At 36.5% G+C, this 22102-nt stretch overlaps 1 protein-coding gene across 4 annotated transcripts in view; it reads right to left on the bottom strand.

Moving 5' to 3' along the window:
- Window positions 1-7277: 7277 nt before the first annotated feature.
- Window positions 7278-22102, bottom strand: part of LOC140171915 (transducin-like enhancer protein 4) — a 74603-nt gene continuing 59778 nt past the window's right edge. For all 4 annotated transcript variants that reach the window (XM_072195259.1, XM_072195260.1, XM_072195261.1 and 1 more), the window contains 6 exons: window positions 17968-18148; window positions 17055-17225; window positions 13863-14008; window positions 12437-12548; window positions 11259-11522; window positions 7278-8317 (listed from right to left, as the gene is read on the bottom strand). In XM_072195259.1, coding sequence (XP_072051360.1) covers window positions 8210-8317; window positions 11259-11522; window positions 12437-12548; window positions 13863-14008; window positions 17055-17225; window positions 17968-18148 — 982 coding nt within the window. In that variant the 3' untranslated portion in view covers window positions 7278-8209. The remainder of the gene's footprint in view (window positions 8318-11258; window positions 11523-12436; window positions 12549-13862; window positions 14009-17054; window positions 17226-17967; window positions 18149-22102) is intronic.

Here is a 22102-nt window from a genome sequence, read left to right as displayed (position 1 = left end):
AATTTTAAATTTGGTGTTGGTTGTAATTTTAAAAACAACCTCTTATGCGATAAAAAAAACCACCAAAAATTCCACCATTTTAGTTTGATTAAAATCAGCCATTTTTTGCCAAAATTGATTGATTTTGACTAAAAATTGTTGGAAAAAAAATTGACCACATTTTCAAAATATGTTTGCAAAAAATTGTTGAAATTTGGGCCATATTTTTCAGCTTTCGGTGATATTCTTGGATCATTTTAGCTTCTATGGAAAACAAAAACAAAATCTTGTCCGACCCTAATTGAAAAGACTGTCAAAATCTTTTTTTGTTTTGTTTTTTATCAGCTAAATTATTACTTTTTTCACTGCAATAGTGTATATTCCAACTTTTTTTTATGCTGGGATGGGATTTGGATTCGATACTGCTTGGGTGAATTGATACAAAATTCCATGGATTCAAATAACTTACTCCTGATAAGGACCAAGTTCAGAATCTCCATGTTAACATGTGAACTTGGCATAATATTAATCTCCTGATTTTGAAAGTAAACAAACCCAAGAAAAAAATCATGTCACAAGCATAACAGGACCATTGAACATTTGTGTTTGGGGATGTGGGGAGATCAGTGCACAGATCTTTAACCCCAATATATTTGTACATTCATTGAATGACCTTTGAAAATTTGGGTACAAAAACTCATACTCTGCAACTTTAGGTCAAATTTTGCACTATGATTGTTTAATTGAGGTTATTGGACTATGCCATAGGGATGAGGCCATTGTGGTCCATAGTGTTTTGCACCTCTTGTAAAAATTTCCTTGGTGAAAAATAACAAAAGCTTTTCTGGGAAATTCCATTGCACTTTGTGTGAAGGAAATGAGGATACAATTTTAAATCTAACCACTTGCAGGAGATCAATCTATCTCAGAAAAAAAAATAAAAAGAAGCTTACTCCAGCCGTAAATTCAATTTTTGATTAAGCTGAATTGATGGTACACCCCTCAAATGTTACCCACGTCAACAACATGAACTTTGACACAATACTCTTTTTGGGGGTGGAGAGGGGAGAGATTATTTGCCTTGGTTTTCTTTATCGTCGTTGGGCAGGAAAAACCTATGTGCTTTTGGCCCCTGAACATGTTTAAAACAAAACTGCCTACAGATTACATAAGAGGTTTTGCTTTAAACATGTTCAGGGGCCAATGACACATAGGTTTTTCCATGAAGTAGATTCTGTACAAAATGGGATATTCTAGTTGAAATCCAAACACTCCCACTATGAAAGACATGACCTTAATCTTCCACACAGGGAGTTGGAATTTCAAATGGGGTTACCTGAATGGGTGACTCCATTTGAAATTTAAATCCCCAGTGTGTGGGAGATTAAGGGTCCTGTCTTCCATAGGGTGTACAGATTTCAACTGGAAGATCTAATCTGGTTTTGGTATAAAAGAATCTACTTGAAAAATGGTTGTTATTATTGTCAAATTGGTCAACAGAAAAATAACAAAAATAACTTTTTTTTTCAAGATTTGTGACCATGGACGAAAAAAGATAACAGACCGCGTACAAGCAGTCAAAGTCTCAGCATCACCCAATGAGGGCCGCTTGTTCCATGAAATGCAACAGGCAAAACTGCTACGCACCTACCACATGTTTTTAGGCACACAGCGCTTTATCGCCGACGTGATTGTTAGACACAGCATGTTCAAACAATCGGCCCTCATGAATATGTGAGAATTCACAGCATACAATGCACGGAGACTTTGACTGTTAATACATGGTCTGTAGTAGTCTTGTGTTTGTGACACTTACATGGAACAGCAGCAAACGACCTTTGACCCCTGAATGTTAAATTCACAGGACTTCTCAATAATCAAACTATTTATATAGATTCCTGCCTTTGTACATACATCAAATATCTCCATATTTACAATCAAAATGCACCACAGTTTCTTTTTTAAAGCTTCTATGTTTATTTTATCACCACACAGAAAAACATTATGTGACTTAAAAAAAGTATCACTACACCAAATATGGAATAGACCTGTGTGAATAAAACAACTAAAATAGCCCAACTCCCTGCTACCAAGTTCCTTAACACCTATACAAATATCAGTACTGATAAGCAAGCCCATGCTATTTTGGGTATCCATTCTCATACCAAAATCCATGCAGTCTATTTTGTCAATACTGTTGCATAATGTGTGATCTGTGGAACAAAGTACTTGGGTATGAGGCTACAATAGCATAGTTATAGTACAAATCAATATTTCTCTTTTTTACAATGATGCATAAACTATACAAAAAAAAAAAAAAAAGTGGGACACAAAAATATTCTACAAAACATAATTTGTGCACCGCGTTTAGAAATACCACTTTCTTCATGGCATATACACATGATTTCCAAACTGATATAAGACCGGGCAAGAAAAAAACAAACAACAAACAAACAAGGTATACATATAAAATCAAATATGTTTTTGTGTGTGCATAGGTTTGGTGTATGGTGGGAATTCATACCCAAAAAATATCTTTTTGAGGAAAAAGTAGCTGCAGCACCTCTTTGACCTGACCGATAAGTTAAATAAAAAAGATTCTCACAGATGTGACTTCAAGACAGAAGAGCATGGCCTAATGGTTAGGGTCCTTGCCTTTGGTGCACGAGGTCTGTGGTTCAATTCCCTGTGGTGGGAATTTGCTGGAATATTGACTGGGGGGGTCAAAATTAAATGGCAACATATGTGGATTAAATTCAGACTTCCGCTCTCCTTATGGTTCATTTAGAATTAGGTAAATGAATCATGAAAGTACTCCGCCCTTTGGAGGGGACGTTAAGTTGCCGGTCCCGTGTACAGAGAACCATGCCTGTACATGTACCTTGCAGTCCATTTTGAATAGAGTAGGGTGATAACTCCTGACTGTTCCCAACCCTTCCTGGTGTTCAAATGTACCCCCAATGTACCGTAGAGGCTTAGGTGTGATCAAATACAGCACATTTTGCACTGCACCAAATTCTTACGGACATGGTAACCATGGACAAAAAACGCCACCAATGGTTGGTGGTAAATAAGGTGGCATCACTGATTGATGATGTACCAGCTATAGTCGATCCTATCTGAAGTAGGAAGTTATAAAGCATGTGTATTGCGCCAATGTAACAATGCCTCGTTAAGTGGAAGTTGAAACAATAAGAACTTGTTCTAATAAAAAATACAAGCGTGTGATCAGACCTGCTGAATCACAGTTACACTTCCTACTTCATACAGGGCAGAGTATAGCTTATGAGGTATTATTTCTTTAAGGGGTGAAATCAAAACTCGACACGCGTTCCGCCCGGTTTCCATTGTTTAGAATATAATAAAACACCAGACGGAACCGGACCGAAACGGCAGTCAACTGCCGGTCAAGTTTTGATCCCATCCCTACAATGATTTCTTAAAATGGGACAACACTATGCATAATACCATTAGGGTGAAAAGGTACATTACTTATAAGCAAATTTAGACTATTACAAAAACTATTTTATGACCCACAATTATCTTAAAACGGACCCTTACTGGAAAAAATAAGTGACTGTTTAGAGAAATGCATGACTGGTTAAAATAGTCTATGAAACAAGCACATAGAAAGCTAGCTTAGACAATTTTAACTTTGAGCTATTCCAGTTAGTATCCACACACCCCCTATGGAACCCATGACCTTAATCTCCCACACATGGGGTGTTAATTTCAAATGGAATTACCCATTCAGATAACCCCATTTGAAATTTACACTCCCTGTGTGGGAGATTAAGGTCAAGTCTTCCACAGGGGGTGTATGGATTTTAACTGGAATAGCCCATTTTGGAGCAGACGACACTGAATGGGTGCCTCCCATTTGAAATTCACACTCCCTGTGTGGGAGATTAATGTCAAGCCTTCCACAGGGGGTGTGTGAATGTCAACTGGAATAGCCCATATCATACTAGCAGTCACAGTGACGGGATAATTCTTGATCTTTTCTAAAAAATAACTTTAAAATCAAAATACTGCCCTGACTTTTCCATCATACTACACTGATTAACACAATCAAATGAATCATGTAAAATAAAATCCAAATAGTCTAGAATAGTGTTTGATACGAGTTCGCAGATTAAGGGTCATCCTTCGCCTAAAGCTGCGCAGAATTTGCCTAGCACAGAATATCTTCTATTGAAGGATTATACAGCTTTATTCCGTAAGCCGTTTAATTCCTCAATGGAGTCATTACACAAGGATACACCCAGAATAAGAATACTTCTTACCGTTCTCCATATCTAGAGAACCCTAAATACTTAAAGATCCAAACTTGGAACAAGACGAAAAATCCCTGAGGTAAACAAATTTAAACAATGGTATAATTCTTGCTACTCTTTTTTTCTTTCTTTTGAAGATCACAATTAATATGTAGGGACAAAAATTTTACTTAAAAAATGTATGCTAATTATGTAAAGCTGTAAATTATTTATATAAACTGAAATCATATTTCAGTACAAAGCAAGGTCTAATAATATGTCATAATTTACATAAGTAAAATGAAATGTACAACTTTTCTGAATGTCAATACATCTATAGTTTGTCTGATCTGAAGTATGAACTAAAATCATGACAAATGGATGTTCTGCAGTTCTACTAGACACTACACAGCAAACTGTGATAGCATGCCAAAATTGGGTTATTCCATTTAAAATGCATGCACCCCCTGTGAAAGATTTTGGAAATATCTACAAGGGGAGTATTAATTTCAAATGGAATGAGCACATTAGGCAGCCCCATTTGAAACTCACCCTCCCTCTGTGGAAGATTCAGGTTGAATCTTTCTCAGAGGGTGTATAAAATTCAGGTGGAGCTGGCTAATGTGCTAATTTCATTTGAAATTCATACTCCCCCTGTGGCAGATATTTCCAAAATCTTCCACAGGGGGAGTGTGGATTTTAAATGGAATGGCCTGTTTGTATGGCTCTTTGCAAATTTAAGTAAGTTGTACGCCATACTTCAAATTAGACAAACAATAGTGAATACAAGTATATACCAATGTAATGAATATTTGCTTCAAAAATAATCCTCTTATGAATAGTACATTCAAATATTTGCTTCAATTACACCCACCTGCATCAGATTCTACTGAACATAACCCCACAGGCACTACTGCTTTTCTTATAACAGTGCTTCTAATTGGTTAATTACATGATATAATCATCTGATTAACCAATCAAAATAAAGCTTTTAGATCTGTTGCATGTTTAAGCTTAATCCCTTCTGGGCATTCTTACCACATCTCTGATTGGCTCAGTACATGATGTAGCCCTCTTTATAACCAATCAATATAGTTCTTAGAGGCTGATTTGGCTGGTAGCACCCATGGGGTTATAAAGCAAAGTTTAAAAATAAACCCCATGCCTCAAACAATGCACATTTTGCAAAATTTGAAAATGGACATGCCATGCTAGCCTAGCCTAGCCGGACATTTTATTTGAAGCTTTAGACTTAAAATTGTCATGGCAAAATGGCTTTTAACAGACCATAGTTACACCGTGTCTAATTTACCGATGAACAAATTTACCATTTCACCAAATATGGACTTCCCAATTGCAATGCCATTGTATTACTGTGATTTATGGAGAACATAACAAAGCTAAATCACTCGGCAGAATGATTTCGCTTTTTTTAGACTGTGAAACTTAATTTGTCACAAAGGCAGTGAAATTGTCTAGGGTGTATGAAAATAACAGTTGCCTCCGGGCAAGATCAATGTTTGTGCCAAATCAGAAATAACTTTTCATTGTACAATATTTCAATCATCACCGTAAAATGTACAGCAATGCACGATGCATGCCACTCAGGAATTGCCCAGAACGATTGCTACTACAGGAAAAGGTATTAGTCTCATAACTAGAGTACAACTGTCAGACCTTGATTGACTGTAATAACATTTGAAGACGAAAATTTTGATTGTAACTGCAAAGAATGCACAATGTAGCGCATAGCAATTTTGAGTCGGAAGCCCTGAAGACCCCCTATTTTTGATGTAAAAACTCTGACCCCCAATATATTCATGACCCCCCCCCCCCTCCAAAGATAATAACAATCTCTTAATTATCCAATAGTACTATTTTCACACTAGAAACATTAGGCTTTTTATTTTGCAAAATTAATGAAGATATTAACCCCATGAGAACTACCTGCCGATTGGTCAAAAAGGAGTTTTTATTATCAATTGGACCAATCAGCAAAATTATTAGAACAATTTCACCAAGCAAAAAAATTCCGGGTAAGTTACTTGCAAAACTCCATTCTGATTGGCGAGTAAAATGAAGATATCATGTAATTGACCAATCGGAGGCAATGGTAAATCGGCAGGTAGTGCTCAGAGGGTTAAACTGGCATTTCCACATGCATAACTCTATGGTAAATCTGCCCATCTTGGTTTGTCATGGCTGGCGTCCAAAATAGTGTACCTCTAGCATTTACTGCTAAGCCCCACATTAAACGATAATTTGGGCTTTCATGCTCTGCGTGCTAGCCATGAGCTTCAATGGAAAAAGTTTTGAAATATTTTCTCAAAATATCAAGAGCTATCTTAAGAACAACTGAATCAATACTAGGCTTGTTTGTACTCATTTTAATGCATTTTTCATGCCAATTCCAAATATGGTCATGAAAATTTACATTTCTGAGATTTTTGAATTTCTAAAATGTTTTTGAAACTTGTCGTCTGCAGTGACACCTGCGTGAAGAGAGTTAAAGCTTGAGCTTTACAAAGGTTTACGCATGTAGCAATTTGGGTTCTGTATTTAGCACAATGCATTAGATGCAGAAAGCAATCAAAACAAACTTTAAATCAAAGTTTACCAGGCATATGGCTAATCCACATGTACATCATAAATAAGCTTCTAATTTTGCATCCACAAAAATGTGCAAAAGAATGTAGCTTGAAAATGTATTTGATTCAAGATGGGCTATCATTCATTTTGAAATCTGACATACCCCCTGTGGAACATTTAAAAGTCTTCCACAGAGGGAGTATGTTTTTTTAATGGAATTGGCTACGGTTAATTACTTTGTAATCAATATTTCCTCTGTATAATAGCTTAACCAAAATCTTCTACAACAGGAGTGAGTATTTCAAATGGAAGTTACCCAATTATCCTTTCTATTTGAAACCCCTACTCCCTCTGTGGAGGTTTATATCTAAATCTTCCACAGGGGGAGTGTAGATTTCAAAAGCGATAACCTATTCTTTTGCATTCATGATGCTACAGGTAATCTATCCAATAAGTGCATTATTAGTTTAAAGCAGTGCATTGTGGGTAATTGGTGCAATATTATTAAATTGTTTCGTATAAACCAGATGAAGTTTACGTAGAAAACAGGGACCACTCCGAGATGCTTGCTCATAGGGCATCCTGTAATGTATTCATTAAGAGAAACACCACACTGGGATCCACAACATGCTCATCTATCAGGGGAATAGTTCTTAAACCCCAATACATTTGTACATTCATTGAATGACCTTTATAAAGATTTGGGTACAAAAACTCATACTTTGCAATTTGAGGTCAAATTTTGCACTATGATTATGTAATTGAGGTTATTGGACTATGCCATTGGGATGAGGCTCTTGTGGTCCTTAGTGACAATTGTCTCGCGTGGGCAGAATTCAACGACATGTATATTAATGAAATTGTTATCAGATTGAATTTGGTTATTGGGGTCCCAACTTGTTCATCTCCTAGCAACACTTCCGATTAGATCAAATTCACTTCACATAGGTCCGAGAATCTGATGCAGTCATCCTCAAATTGAGCCATTCTGCTTCTTGGAGACGAGCTGTCTTCAATGCATATGAATATCCATGTAGTTGAGGATTCAGGCAGACATTTTGATTTCCATCTTTGTATAATTCACTCATTTCATCCTTCCGGCCACCGAGATTGATGATTTGTTTAACATCATTTCAGCTTGGTTCTAACTACTCAATGTCAACCTTCATTCTTGTCATTGACATGAACAAATCTGTTTTGAGGGGGCAGGCTGGTCACACCACAGTTACGATTTCCCCATTGAAAATACATATATGAGGATAACACTTTTTGCCAAGAAACAAGTCACGCACAGACTCATCGAGTCACATAAATCGCCATCCACAAATAAGAAGTCCTATCTTCCATTACGGATTTTGAATGTACAAGACGAGGGTTCAGTACGACTAGTATATGACTTCGTAAACAGTTGCTTTTTTGTCTCCTGACCCTGTCACGATGAATTTGTCGTCTGCTGATATGTCGCAACTTAATACCGATGACGATTCTTTTGACTGCAAAATAAAACAGAAACAAAGCAAAATTAATAGAAGGAAATGTGAGAACTATGTGCATAGTTGATCATAATAGCAGTTGGACATACAGGCATGTTGTCCAATTTGGAAAAAGTGCACACATCGCAACCAGCTCGACGAAGGGAAAGCGCAGATATACTACATGTGTCCACATTGGTTTCTCAATATATTTCCCATTATTTTGCGTAACGTTCATCTGAATAATTTTGTTTTTGTAAAAGTGCTTCCACATAAACTTACCCAGATGTGGGACTTTTTTGGGGGGTGCATGAGTTTTAATTGGTGGTATGAACTATAATTCAGGCATTCTCCATTCTTTTAATATACTATGGATCAGTGCTGCCCTTAATGCCCTTTCAAGCTCATTTTCCCTTCTGGAGATCCCCCATTTGAAGCCCTTCTGAAGTTTCAGAAACTGTCTCCAAATACCTCAAAATTAGCTTCAAATTTGAGATCCAAGCACTTATTGTTAAGTTATTTCTGAGAAATTGATAGTTTAGGAGAGTCCATTTTATGTCCTCAAAATCATTCTGGAGCCTGCATTTTTTAAATTTGGGTGGCACACACCGTCGACGTCCTATACGATAAATATAAATTTAATACTCCGTTGGTTAGCGACGGGCGAGAGGTAGTGAGCGACAGGCTAGTGGTATTTCACTGAACGCAAGAAAAGGAGTTCTATCTGATTGGCTAGCAATCGATCGCTTAGGTCGCTCAGTAGTCAACTACAAACTCATGCATTCAATTCGATTGAAATCGATTATTCTATTATTGACGAAGATAAAGAGCGTGATAGTGTGTCAATAATGTACATTGTATTGCACCTGGTTTTACCAGCATTCCTTTATAAAATAATTTTCTCAAAGAGTTAAATATTATCAAAATTTTTACCCAGGATTTCAAATGTTTTACATCGAAATTGCAGTTAAACATATCCACAGCAAAATACCGGTCCTCACTAATTAGTACATTTAATTTCCAGTTAGTACATTTAAACGAAAACTGTGATTTACGTGACAACAAATAAAATGTTCTTACAATAGAAATATCATATGGGATACTGATATGGTAGGCCGCAACCGCCACAACGTGGAGCTGCTACGCGTAGCTGACTTTTTGTTCCGTGGAGCCAAATTGACCAATCATGTTAGAGTTTTTCATTACTCGGAGGTAAAACTGACCAATCAAGTACGACTTACTCATTACGTGAAGCGAATTTAGTCATTAAGAATTTGCCAGACGAGCTTCACGTAGTTGCAAGATATCCTCGGTCACGATAGTTATGATTCAAAAAGTAATTTATGACAAAACGAACCGACTTATTATTAAGATGGACATGCACTCACAAGAAACTCATACAGTATTGTACACAACTATATAGCTAGGCAGAGTGGTGGTAAACCATGCACACAATTCTGCGATCTGCAGTGTATCGCCGGGAGCTGATTTGTACATCTTTATGTGGCGTGGCCTTGGAATTCGACTTTCAGCAAACCAGTTCGGATTTACTTTGTTTACTAGTAGTGGGCCATACATACTGTAGTTACGGTACTGCCCGTTTTCCTATACACAATACTCAGTGCGCTCACCATTTACGCGTGACCTAGTGTATGTTAGAAGTATTATGCCATTGCCTATATGACGTCACTGTGTAAAAAATAAACAGTCAATATTTAAAGTATTCTCTGAAATTCTAGAAAATATAGTTTTGTAACATTTCCTAAATTTTTAGCTAATTTAGGTGTTTGGAAATATTGGTACTTTTGTGTTTTAGGAAGGATATGTAAACGACAGATAACACCAAAAAATATGAACAAATTATTTCTAAACCGTGTTAAGTCTGCAAATCATTATGCTTCTCATTTTCCAGAACGCTGGTTAACAATAAGCAGCCTATTGTCTCATTTTCGTAAACAAAAGCCCAGACAGTATTGTTACCTTGCGTTCGCTTCATAAACATTCACCCAACTGAAACTATAATACCAGCTCATTGTTCATTGCACAGGTAAAACAGACACAAGTGCAGTGTGTATTTAACCAGAGAAGATCTGATGTAACATAGTTGAGCTGTTTTCATTGAGTGTTATCTTGGTTTAATAGCTTTTAATGGGGTTTAAGTCCTTCAAAGGTCGTGGTGAATTCTACTGTAGACATGACTGCATCATGATTATTTTAAAGTCAACAACATTCAACAATATGATCACCGTGATAGTATGACAGTATCAGTACCGTGGGTGTCAGTGATCCTGGCCTGACACAGTAGACAAACAAACAAACACGCCACACACATGGCACATGCATGCAAGGTAACATTGACTATACACTAATCAAACAATGGTATTGATCCTGTACAACTGTTGGTGGTTTATTTACATTCGATTCATTTAAAATCCACATAGTAAACATTAATTTTGGCAAGAGTTTTCTCTCTCTGGAACGATGATGCATCAACTGGCTCCAGCGTAATGAAAAGATCTAACATGATTGGTCAATTTAGCTCCTAAAAAAGCTACGCGTAGCAGCTCCACGCCATGGCGGACGCCAGCCATATACTGATCATGCGAAAATCGTAAAACATAGAATAGAAACAGTGTGGCGGCTCTCAAAATCTCAAATTGTATGCATAGCCTGAGTCGCACGGCCTATCTCGAACAAAATCACCATGCGTAGTTGTTGAAAAACGTGAGGATTTATCGTACTACCACGGCAATTTTTAACACGAAGATATAGGGATGATGACGGTGTGTGGCACATACCAATTTAAAAATATTTTTGCTAGGTATGTTTGTATTTTTGTTAGATCAACAGCCCTGTTAAACCGAAACACACACTCTCATATTTGTATATTCATTGACAGATTTTGACAGCAACATCATTACCAAACATAACACACGCTTACTAGACTCTCTCGCAAACCTACCTGGAATATACTGGCTCCATACGGTGTCCTCCAAGCGTTGAGGAGGTTATCTTTACCCGTTGACACAAACCACTTGCCACAGTGTGCAAACTTAAGTGATAGTACGCAGCTCTCATGCAGATGCAGCTGGTATTTGTCGGGTTTAGCGTGGTGCAGTACTTCTACGTTACTACTCTCCATGCCGACCGCTAACCACTCTCCGCTCGGACAGTACCCCAGTGAGAAAATTTGTGATGTGAAGTCATGCTGCTGTAACTGCCTTCCCTAGAATAGTCACAAAAAATAACAAATGATGTAATTAATTTTCTATTTGGAAAACTATGACACTCAACTGTACAATTCACTACTTATTAGAACTGTCTGCTTCTTCATTATAGTTTCCAATTGATTGTAGAGCGCATTGCCAAAAATGGAGAACAAAATTCTTGTGACTTATATTTTATTTCTTAACTATCAACCCATTATTAGCCAGTCTATTCTCAAAATGAAAACAAAGGCTGGGATCCTATACGAAGTAATGGGAGTGTCATTTGATGAAGTGAGGTGATGTATCATGTTGCAAAGGATTCTGGGTACGGTACAATATCATCTCTAGAGCTTCATGGATTCTACATTTTTTAAGGCATGGTACCGATTATTATAATAGTTTGTCTCATCTCAAGTAATGCTATGTTGGACTTTGCAGTGACAGATACAAATTGCACGCGCTAACCTAATCCCATGGGGCTTATACATGCAAGTAGAAGGGCAATTTATCCATGCGCTGATGACGCAACCGCATAAACACATCGATTCAAATCCGCCACAAGGAAATCCAACATGGCGTTACATGTAATGTTATTTTAATTTAAATCTTATCATTTTTGTCTCTAGCCATTTTCCAAGAAACATCACAGCTAACAATGATGGCTGATGACGTGGAAGTTCCTCGAAAGCACTTCCGGTAAGTGTAGTTTTGAAATCAAATTTTAAAATTACTGTTTAAACAACTTGTTTTTTAGAAACTTGTGCATATTCCATAGCACGATTTGAAAGTAACACAATTTTTTCATATAATGATGCGGACAAACATACATCATATCACTTATGGTGCACAATATGCCACACAAATTTTAATTGATGCGACACGTTTCATTGCATTATGGGATATGTATAAATTACAGAAGGGTTTGCCTTACTTCTCTTAGATCCCATGATCTGACTGTGTTATCTAGACCACCAGTCCACAATTTGGTACCATCCGGTGAAATATCAATACAGCTGGCCCCATCAGTATGACCTTGGAATTGTCTGAAGGGAAAAAATACGAAAAGTATAGAAATTATGATTATTGTGCACTATTGTGGCAAGGGGTTGGAATGCATTGTTGCTAATCATATGTGAGTGTCATGTCAAAAGGAGACACTTTTGGGCCAGGCCAAAAAATTTTTTTTCAATTTGGGGGCGAATTTGTGGTTAAAGTTTAAAATTTGTTTGATAGTTTCAGACCGAATATAACTGGCATCTTGTATTTTTGAGACATTTTTCAAAATTACTCTCAACATTGTCAATAAAAAGTGGTCCAATTTTATAATACCATAACTTACGATCTCAATATCTTTTTAGGAATGTCCGATTTTTTGGGGGGCGGCGTTGTGGAGTAAAATATCTCTATATTTAAGATATGTAAAAACCTCAAAATTGATAACCTGCCCAAAAGTGTCTCCTTTTGACATGACACGTCACATATAGGCTTAAACTCATTCAAATCAAGTCTAGCCATGCTAGCCTTAATGCTAAACCTAACCTAATATTAACCTTAAATTATGCAGAGAAGAATTAAGATCTAGAGACATCTTAATCATCTTAAAGACAATCTTGTCAATCAGGAATCAGTTGAATCAGTTATGATTTGCTTCAGATTCCGTGGATGTTCTTGGACATGAAGGGTCTATGAAAGCATATGATTTTGGAACTACTCAAATTGAAAGTGTATTTTTACACAAAAAATAGATGAAAAAAACTGTTCATCATAGTTCATTTTTGTCCTGCAAATTCTAAACTTAACCCTATCACTCACCATATTTTGGACCTTTAATCCTAATTATGCTAACCCTTACAGCTAACCCTACCCATACTGAATCTTAACCCTGAAATTGGCAATGAAATTGAACTTGAATGCAAAATAGGTGCTATATCACAGCTGATGCTTTCGCTCAATGTTAACAAATCTTTAACATCATTTAAATTTGTGTAAGCAACTAAAAACATTTGACATCATTTCACATTCATCAAACATTTTTACATGCAGCTACGAACCCAATTAACTACCAGCCCAATTATCAGCCTCTAAGAACTATTTTGATTGGTAACAAAGAGGTGTATATCAAGTATTGAGCCAATCAGAGATATGGTAAGATTAAGCTTAAATTGCTACATGATTGAAAAGCTCTATTTTGATTGGTTTATCAGATGATTATATCATGTAATTATCCAATCAGGAACTCTGTAAAAAAGAGGCAGTAGAGACAGACCATGGTGTTAAAACTATGAAAAGGGGAAATTATTCATTACCAGAGAGAGATTATGTTATCTCTTTTTCAAGGAAAAAACAAAGACACATACCTGACTAATGTTTGATTGTGGAGATCCCATACTGCGATATTCCCATCGCTACAACAGCTGAAACACACTTTGGAATCGGGACTGATAGCCAACGCGTAACATGCGGGGGCGCTAGATGTTAACTCTGCCTTGATGCGAGGTGTGGGCTGTTGGGTGGAAAAATACAACATCAATATGAATCATTTGCAACTTGAAATTACAATGGATCTACATTTTTAGATGACAGACATCTTACACTTCCCACAATGCATTTCTTCCATTCAAGTCATACAGTGTAACATGGTTCGATGGCGACAAAAAGTTCCTCAATGAAGAGAGCATATCCAGATCTTGCAAATTATGTTCATTTCTTGACTATCAACCCATACTTAGCCAGTCTATTCTCAACATGAAAACAGAGGGAACCGGTGCGAAGTACAGGAGTGTCATTTTATGCAATGAGGCAATGCGTCATGTCGCTAAGGATTCTGGGAAGGGTATAATATCCTCTCTAGATGACAGATAAGGTATTGATGGCCCACACAAAACGCGACACAATCAAGATCTGATAGATCTCTTATCTGGCGCCATCTCTATCACAAAATCTTTATGAAATGAAATTACATCTCACAATCTAGGATCAAGGATTTGTACCTGGGACCTTGTGTCCAACAAATTTAATTAAGCTAGACATGTCGTCAGGAAAACAGTGATTACATATTGAATTAAGAACATCCCAAATTTCTCACATTTTATCATTTTGAACATGAATTTTGATGACAAATTTGATGTTTAGTTAAGATTGCTCAACTCCAGTTATTTTGGGATAGTAAAGTGAACTACAATTAAATCCAGTGAGTTTGACGTCAATGTAATTATGTTAATCAGGATAATTACCATACACATCCAAGAATAGAGATACATATTTTTAAACAATGGCAAATAATCAACACCTCAACAATGATCTTTTCCTTAATTAACCTATCTGATCTGCAGTTAGAATTAATCTTAAACATATTTTAGGAATTAAGGTGGAATTTGTCAAACAACAGAAATATTGTCAACACCAATGCAAAAATTAAGTAAAAATTCCAAGTAGAATTTCAGAAACCATTTTGCTCTAGATTATTTATATAATATTGAATGCTTTGAGTGTGAACAAGATTCAAATTACGAGATAGAAAAACAGCCACGAGTGAAGTTACTCAAATATTTTGAAAATTTGGCAGAATCATTCTTGTATCGCCCTGCTCAACGGGGGGCGACAAGGCAAAATTCCATTATTAATTATATTGCTTTTGGCGGTAAAATGAAAAAGCTTACCTAGCCACAGGGTTTAACCAAGATTCTAATGGAGGGGCTTACCTTTTGACCTTCTTGTTTTCTGGTTCTGCTCTCCAAAGACAATTTCGAATAATTATATGTAGGTTTTTTGTAGATGTGGATTATATTTCCTAAGGTTATCATCATCTAGAATTGCCGCGAATTAAGTTCGTGATTTTACTTGTTTAACAGTACGAAATCTCCTGTGAGCCGTTACGATGTCTGTATTGTATTGTTGTGCTGTTGTATCATGACGCGTGTTGGTACCGTCACCATGGTGCCAGCGGGCAGACGCTGCGTGATAATATTCAAGAAATGGTATTGCATCCGGTATTTTGAAAATATTGTACAAAAAAGTTTTATTGTTCAGTCAAAAGCCTGATATAAATAATAATCAAAAATACTTGTGTGAAAGAATTCAAATTATGTGAATGGAACAGCCAGCTAGCTCAAATATGTTTGAAATTTGGCAGAACCATTGACATCAATGTTTGCTCAACAAAGGCGCAAGGAAAATTCCAGGGAGGCAAACTTTGACAAAAATGGGCTAAAAATTACAAAAAAGTCCTCTCACAGGAAGGGGGGCAAGACTTCTCGGAGGGAGGGGGCAGCTGCCCTCCCTCGGCTATGCACTGGTTCTGCTCCCATGAAATGAGCTTAATGTTGGCAGTTTTAAGATCTTCTGGCTGCTGAAGTCTGATATGCAACTGTACGATAATGTCTTTGTGAATAGAACATTCTGCTAGCCACTAGTATGTCTTGGATGAATGAGGCACATGTATACATGAGCATTCACAATTAAGGGCATACTAATGGCTTATCCAGATGGACATCAAACAAAGAATACATTCAAGTATCTGTTAGCAGCCACACAATCTCAAAACCACTAACTTGCGACTTTACAACTCATTTTGTGGGAGCAGGCCAGCCACATATTTGTGTATTTGTGAAGAAAAACCTTCAGTCTTGTGCCAAGGGGAGTTGATTAGGCTGTGTGTATTTCTAGAGCAGGAAATAGCAAACTTAAATCTAATTAGGCAGTGTATTAATATCATAAAAATGTGTCAACTTTAATAAGCTTTCATTAATTATAAAATTCCCTGACAAATTACCCCCTGCAAGATTAACAGATTTAATTAAAAACTTGATGAAGGCTGGGAAACACAAGGGTAATTTATGTCTTATTCCAGTTGGACAGAACAAATCTAGCTTAAATAATATTTTTATGTGGTTTTCAGGTATGAATGAAATTTATGGCAAACAAAATGACTGCTATGAGTTAGAAAGGCTTCAAAGCTACAAATAGTAACCTGATGGTATAGGGAGAATTACAGGAGGGGGAAATGGATTGGCCATGTGTTAAGGATGGATGACAACAGCCACTGCATGACAGCACTTTTCCTGGGTTCCTGAAGGCAAAAAGAAAATTTGGTCGCCCTAAGACAAGGTTGAGGCGGACAGTGGAAAAAGAAAGGAAGAATCTGGGGTGGATGTCATGGAACGAAGCCAAGCCAATAGCTACAGACAGCTGCAGGAGACTTGCAGCCTTGTGGGCCACATGGCCTGAAGTGGATAGGTAACGCAAGGCAAGGCATCAGGGAGCACTGGCAATAACAAGACTTTCGTAAATGGGGGAGGCCTGTAGGAGGCAAGAGGAACGGTAAAATCTGACCCCCCCCATAGGCACCTGCAATCATCTCATGCAGTATCGTGCTTACTCAATGAACCATGATCTGAGGTTAATATCATGAATGACATCATCCATGATTACCGTGTATGAATGCTCTAATCGTTCACATATTATACACACAAAAACAATTATGCGAACCAGGTCTGAAATTCCTCCAATAATGAGCGAGGACACGAACAAACAAACAAACAAATACTTACTGCAGCCAGATCCCATATAGATAGTGTGCTGGCCTCTCCTCCCACTAATAACGTTCTGCCGTCTGGTAGAAGCTTACAGGAACGGATGTAGTTATCTCGATTTAAACAATCTAACTGTGACACTGGACTCTTGGTACCGGGTTGACTGATGTCCCACACTTTTACACAGCCCTGGTAATGAAGAAGAAAAAAACGATGGTGACCATCAAAATAACAAAGTTCTCAATTATTTTTTGGCAAATTGATCTTAATAAAAAGTTTGCATCAGACAGAATGTTTACTTCCTCAATCAAAAGTGGTTTTACAGTTAGAATTGCATATTATGAAGAAAACACTCAAACTTGTCAATTTTTAAAATCATGGTATTGGAGATAAAATACAGTGGTTGTCTGTAGGACAAATGCATGGCTCATCATAATTGCCGAACATGATTTTTGAGCAAGCGGACAAGTGTGTATTTCAAACACTGCTCCGAATTGATGTGGAACAAGTTCTAATCAGTGGAAGCTTTACAAATAGAATCTCACAAGACAATACAAGAAACATTGGGCTATTCTAGTTGAAAGCCACACTACCCCTGTGGAAGATTTTGCCACACTACCCCTGTGGATGATTTTGGAATACTTATCGGCGATCCACAAGACGATTATATTTTTCAAATGTAATTGGTCAGGTTGATCATTTTGAAACCCAAAATACTCCCCCAGTATTATGGATCCCTTACCTATATCTTCCAGCAACTGGAGTTGAGTATTTCAAGTGGAAATGTAAGTAAAAGTTGCGCTTTTCAAATGTCTATTCAATTTCTAATCTCTTACTACCCTCTGTGGAAGACTTTAGCTAAATATTCCACAGGGGTAGCATGGATTTTAAATGGAATAGCCCATTGCAGAAGTTAGTGATGTATCCTTACCTTTCCTCCTGTGTAGACGTGCCTCGTCGGGTCGCTGATAGTGACTGCACACACCACTTCACCGTGATTTAAAGTGTTGATTTGTCTCGCGTGACGGGGAATACCGGGACCGATGAGGGCGTCAGGAGGGAACGGCACGGGTTGCATCTGTCCGTCTGCACTCACATGAAATGAATACGCCCTGTGAACGCAAACATAGCATTATAATTTAAACAGTGCCAACTTTGAATACTATGCTTAATTAACCCCCTGAACACTACCTGCTGATCTAACATTGCCTCTGATTGGTCAATTACATGATAACTTTACTTTAATCACCAATCAGAATGAAGCTTTGCAAATAATTCACCAATTTTTTGTGTGGTGAAATTATTCTAACAATGTTGCTGATTGGTCCAATTGATAATGAAAACTTCTTTTTGGCCATTCGGCAGGTAGTTCTCATGGGGTTAAGATTTCTCACAAGTACTTTTTATTGTGAATATTTGAGACAAGCACCTATTCATTTAAATGAATAAATAAGTTCCTGAAACAAGTAGCGTTATATTTGTTATTTACTTTTTCATACTTGATTTTAAAACAGCGTCATATTTGTCATTTACTTCCGCTTGTACTTGACTGAACTGTTTAATACCGTAAATGCAAGCAACTGATTTCACATAATACTGATCTAGTACAGATGTTTAAAACTGCATAGATTTTGAATAAGATGTGTAGACTAAATACAATTTAATACATTTTGCGTACAGCAAAAAAAAGGTTAAGTCTCTAAGAAAATGGAAAAGTAGCGTTTTAATTGTTTTTTCTTCTCAGTAAATGCAAATTGTGCCAATTTTTTTTAAACTGCATTTTTGGCTCTTTTGTTTCTGACTGCTTCACATTTAACTTTCACAACTGGACAACTAAAAAGAATAATTTATAATTCCTTGAAACATAGAAAAACAAACTAAAATTCACAATTTAAAAACTACACACACAATTTTCTGAGACAAACCTTTTCTTTTTTCCCAAACAGAATATGTTGTGTCAATCAGTCACAACAAAATACTTTTTGCTGAACTATCAAAAGTTTCAAACTTTTTAAATCAATCAATAATTACACTACAGAGTTGTATTCAAATCATACATACCACTATATTTCTCCATACCGTTTGTTCCGATATCCAACTGTTGACCATTTTACTCAAATACACATTGGAAAACACTATTTTTTTTCTCTCTTATTTTCACTTAAGAAAATGCACTTTTAATTTGTGTCCCTTTGAAATTTACATCAGGTAGACAAGTACAATTTACAATCAAATAAATTTTACTCTTTGTTTTAATTGTTACCCAAGCAAATCAATGCTCAAGAAAATGTACACAAGTCACCATGGTATAGAAACACTAACTGTAAAGCACAATGTTTTTGTGGCACAAAATTTCACCAATTAAAAAGAACAATAATTTTCATGGCATGTATATTTCAGGAAATTTATACAATTTTTCTTAATGGCCTGGATAGGAAAAGGAAAAAATTGCACACACGAAAATTTCACTGATCCATATCACTCGTGTAAAATCCACACTCCCTGTGGAAGATTTTGGAAATATCCTCCACAGGGGGAGTATGAATTTCAAATGGAATGAACAAATTAGGTAGCTCCATTTGCATTTCATACACCCTGATTCAACCTGAATCTTCCACTGAGGGAGGGCGAGTTTCAAATGGAGCTGCCTAATGTGTTCATTCCATTTGAAATTCATACTCCCCCTGTGGAAGATATTTCCAAAATCGTCCACAGAGGGAGTGTGCATTTTAAATGGAATAGCCCATTTTGTGCTTTACAGTATTAGGTAATCTTGATAAAACAAAAAAAACAAGATCAATTAGCCTAATTCCTCGTTCTTGTTTCGAAGCAAATATTTATCAAACGCTTTACCTCAGTACTGAAGTACACCCCTTCAAGATCTACTAATACTTTATTCGACCACACAAGTTTCAAGTTGCGGGGTATTAATTCAATTGGCACTTGAGCTCTGTTTAGCCAGACCTCTTCTACAGTCTTCGTGTTTTCTCACTATTTCTTTGGTTAACATTGTGTGGGCTGCTGGCTGATTTGTGTGTGTAAGAGTCTAGTTCAATGCACACACAACAACTAGACCGTCAGCAACAACTTTTGGCAATTAAACCCCATCTTTGATTCCAGGTTTATTCTCCTGTGTTTTGCAAACATAAAGTGCCCATCGGTAAGGAGGATTTGCAAGTTATAACATAGTTTGTTTGTTTTAAACAGATGTCAAAATTGGTCTATTCCCAACCACAATCACACATCAAATTTGGTAGTGTTTTACAACAAATCCCACATTTCAACAAAAATACTAAAAAACATCTGAAGTTTAACCCACATTGCCTGCAGAAAATGTAAATTATATGGTTTAAGAAAAAAAATTTACATTTTTGAGGAGCTTATCTTCCAAAGTGAATAAACATTCCTAGTTTTCTTTGGAATAATTTAGCAATCTGTATCAGTGCAGATAAACATCTTGTTTATGCAAATTATTGTCATTTGCGTTGCGGTATGCAAATTATGGCATATATAAGCCCGATTTTCTCTCACCAAAGAGCACTCGGATTACAGCCACTTCACGTATGCTAATTTACAAAGACTAGGGTGATAATTCTAGATTTTTGTCACCACGCCGACACTTAAAGTGAGTTTATATGTATACATAACTGCAAACTCATAGGTTAACATCAAGGTCATAGAAAACATGGTCATATACCCAGTTAGCTTAAACAAAGACATTGAATACTTTCTCAGGGCTAGCCATGACAATTTTAGATGAAAAGTTGATTCAAAGTACCTGGTTCACTAATATTCTTACATTTTTATCAGCATGAAATGTGCACCCCCACCCACATCAACCCACCCATCCCCCACCCCTTTAATGAGTTACTAGAAAGACTACCAGGAATGTCATGCACACTGGCTCTTAATTTATATTGGAAAATACATGTACCATTAAGAATGTAACCTTCCGCATCAAGTAACTGGATCCAACATTACGTCTTGGATCAACAAAGCGAGTTGTTTTTCCAATTTCATTTTAGTACACTTTTTGGTTCACTAATATCTGTAAGCTTTCGTTTCAACTTCACCAATTTATTATACTTGCTTTTAAACAGTCTGAAATTCTGACAAAATAGTATACACATTGCACCACTACATGTCAATCATTGATATGATGCCTATATTTTGACAAACTCATTTGCATATATGCAAATTTCCTTGTAAAAATTATATGCCAAATAAATTCAAAACAAATAGCATCCACTTGTCAATGGTTTATTACAACTTTACTCTTTTAGAACGTTTTTACTATTTTTAAGATACTAAACAGATTTTCAGCTTATGAATAATATGTCTTCGATTTGTAGAAAAACAAATGTTACCATGGTTACGATTTGGAAAAGAAAAAACAGCATGAAAGCTCTAAATAAACATCTCATTTCTCAATAGACAAATTAATTTCATGATCTCACAATGTCAACTTGTTTTAAGAAACTGAATAAATCTGTTTGCGACTGCACATGCAAATTTACTTAAAAGCATGTCAACAAATTTCGAACAAACACCATCAATAATACATGTGCAAATTTACTTATGCAAATACCATGTCAACAACCAGCATCAATTGGTGCAAGATTTATTTGTCATCGTTTTTATAACCACAACTTTTTGTTTTTTTAATCTATAGGATGATACAATCCCGGGGGGTTCTCAATTATAGATTGGGGCATGGCATACCCCGAAAATTTACATTGATGAAAAAAGAGACCCAAAATTATACTATTTTTCCGGACTTAGTATTTCTGTTGATACAGTCATTTTGAATCTATAACTGTTTTTGAAATGTACACCTCAAATTTACAGAGCGCTGAAATTATTTCTGTTCATAATGTCATTTTGTCAACAAAACAAATGAAAATTAGCACCCAAAATTTTTCCCCCGGTTTTTTGATCAAATTTTGAAAAAGCCTTGTTTTTTTGACATTTTACACCCCCAAATCTAAACCCAAGAACCCAAAATCTGCTGCACATTCCATGTATTCACCTTCCCATTAAGTACCCCCTGGGAATGCAACAATAAA

This window comes from Amphiura filiformis, chromosome 15, assembly GCF_039555335.1.
Source record: "Amphiura filiformis chromosome 15, Afil_fr2py, whole genome shotgun sequence".
NCBI lineage: Eukaryota > Metazoa > Echinodermata > Ophiuroidea > Amphilepidida > Amphiuridae > Amphiura > Amphiura filiformis.
This window is presented reverse-complemented; position numbering and strand designations above follow the sequence as displayed.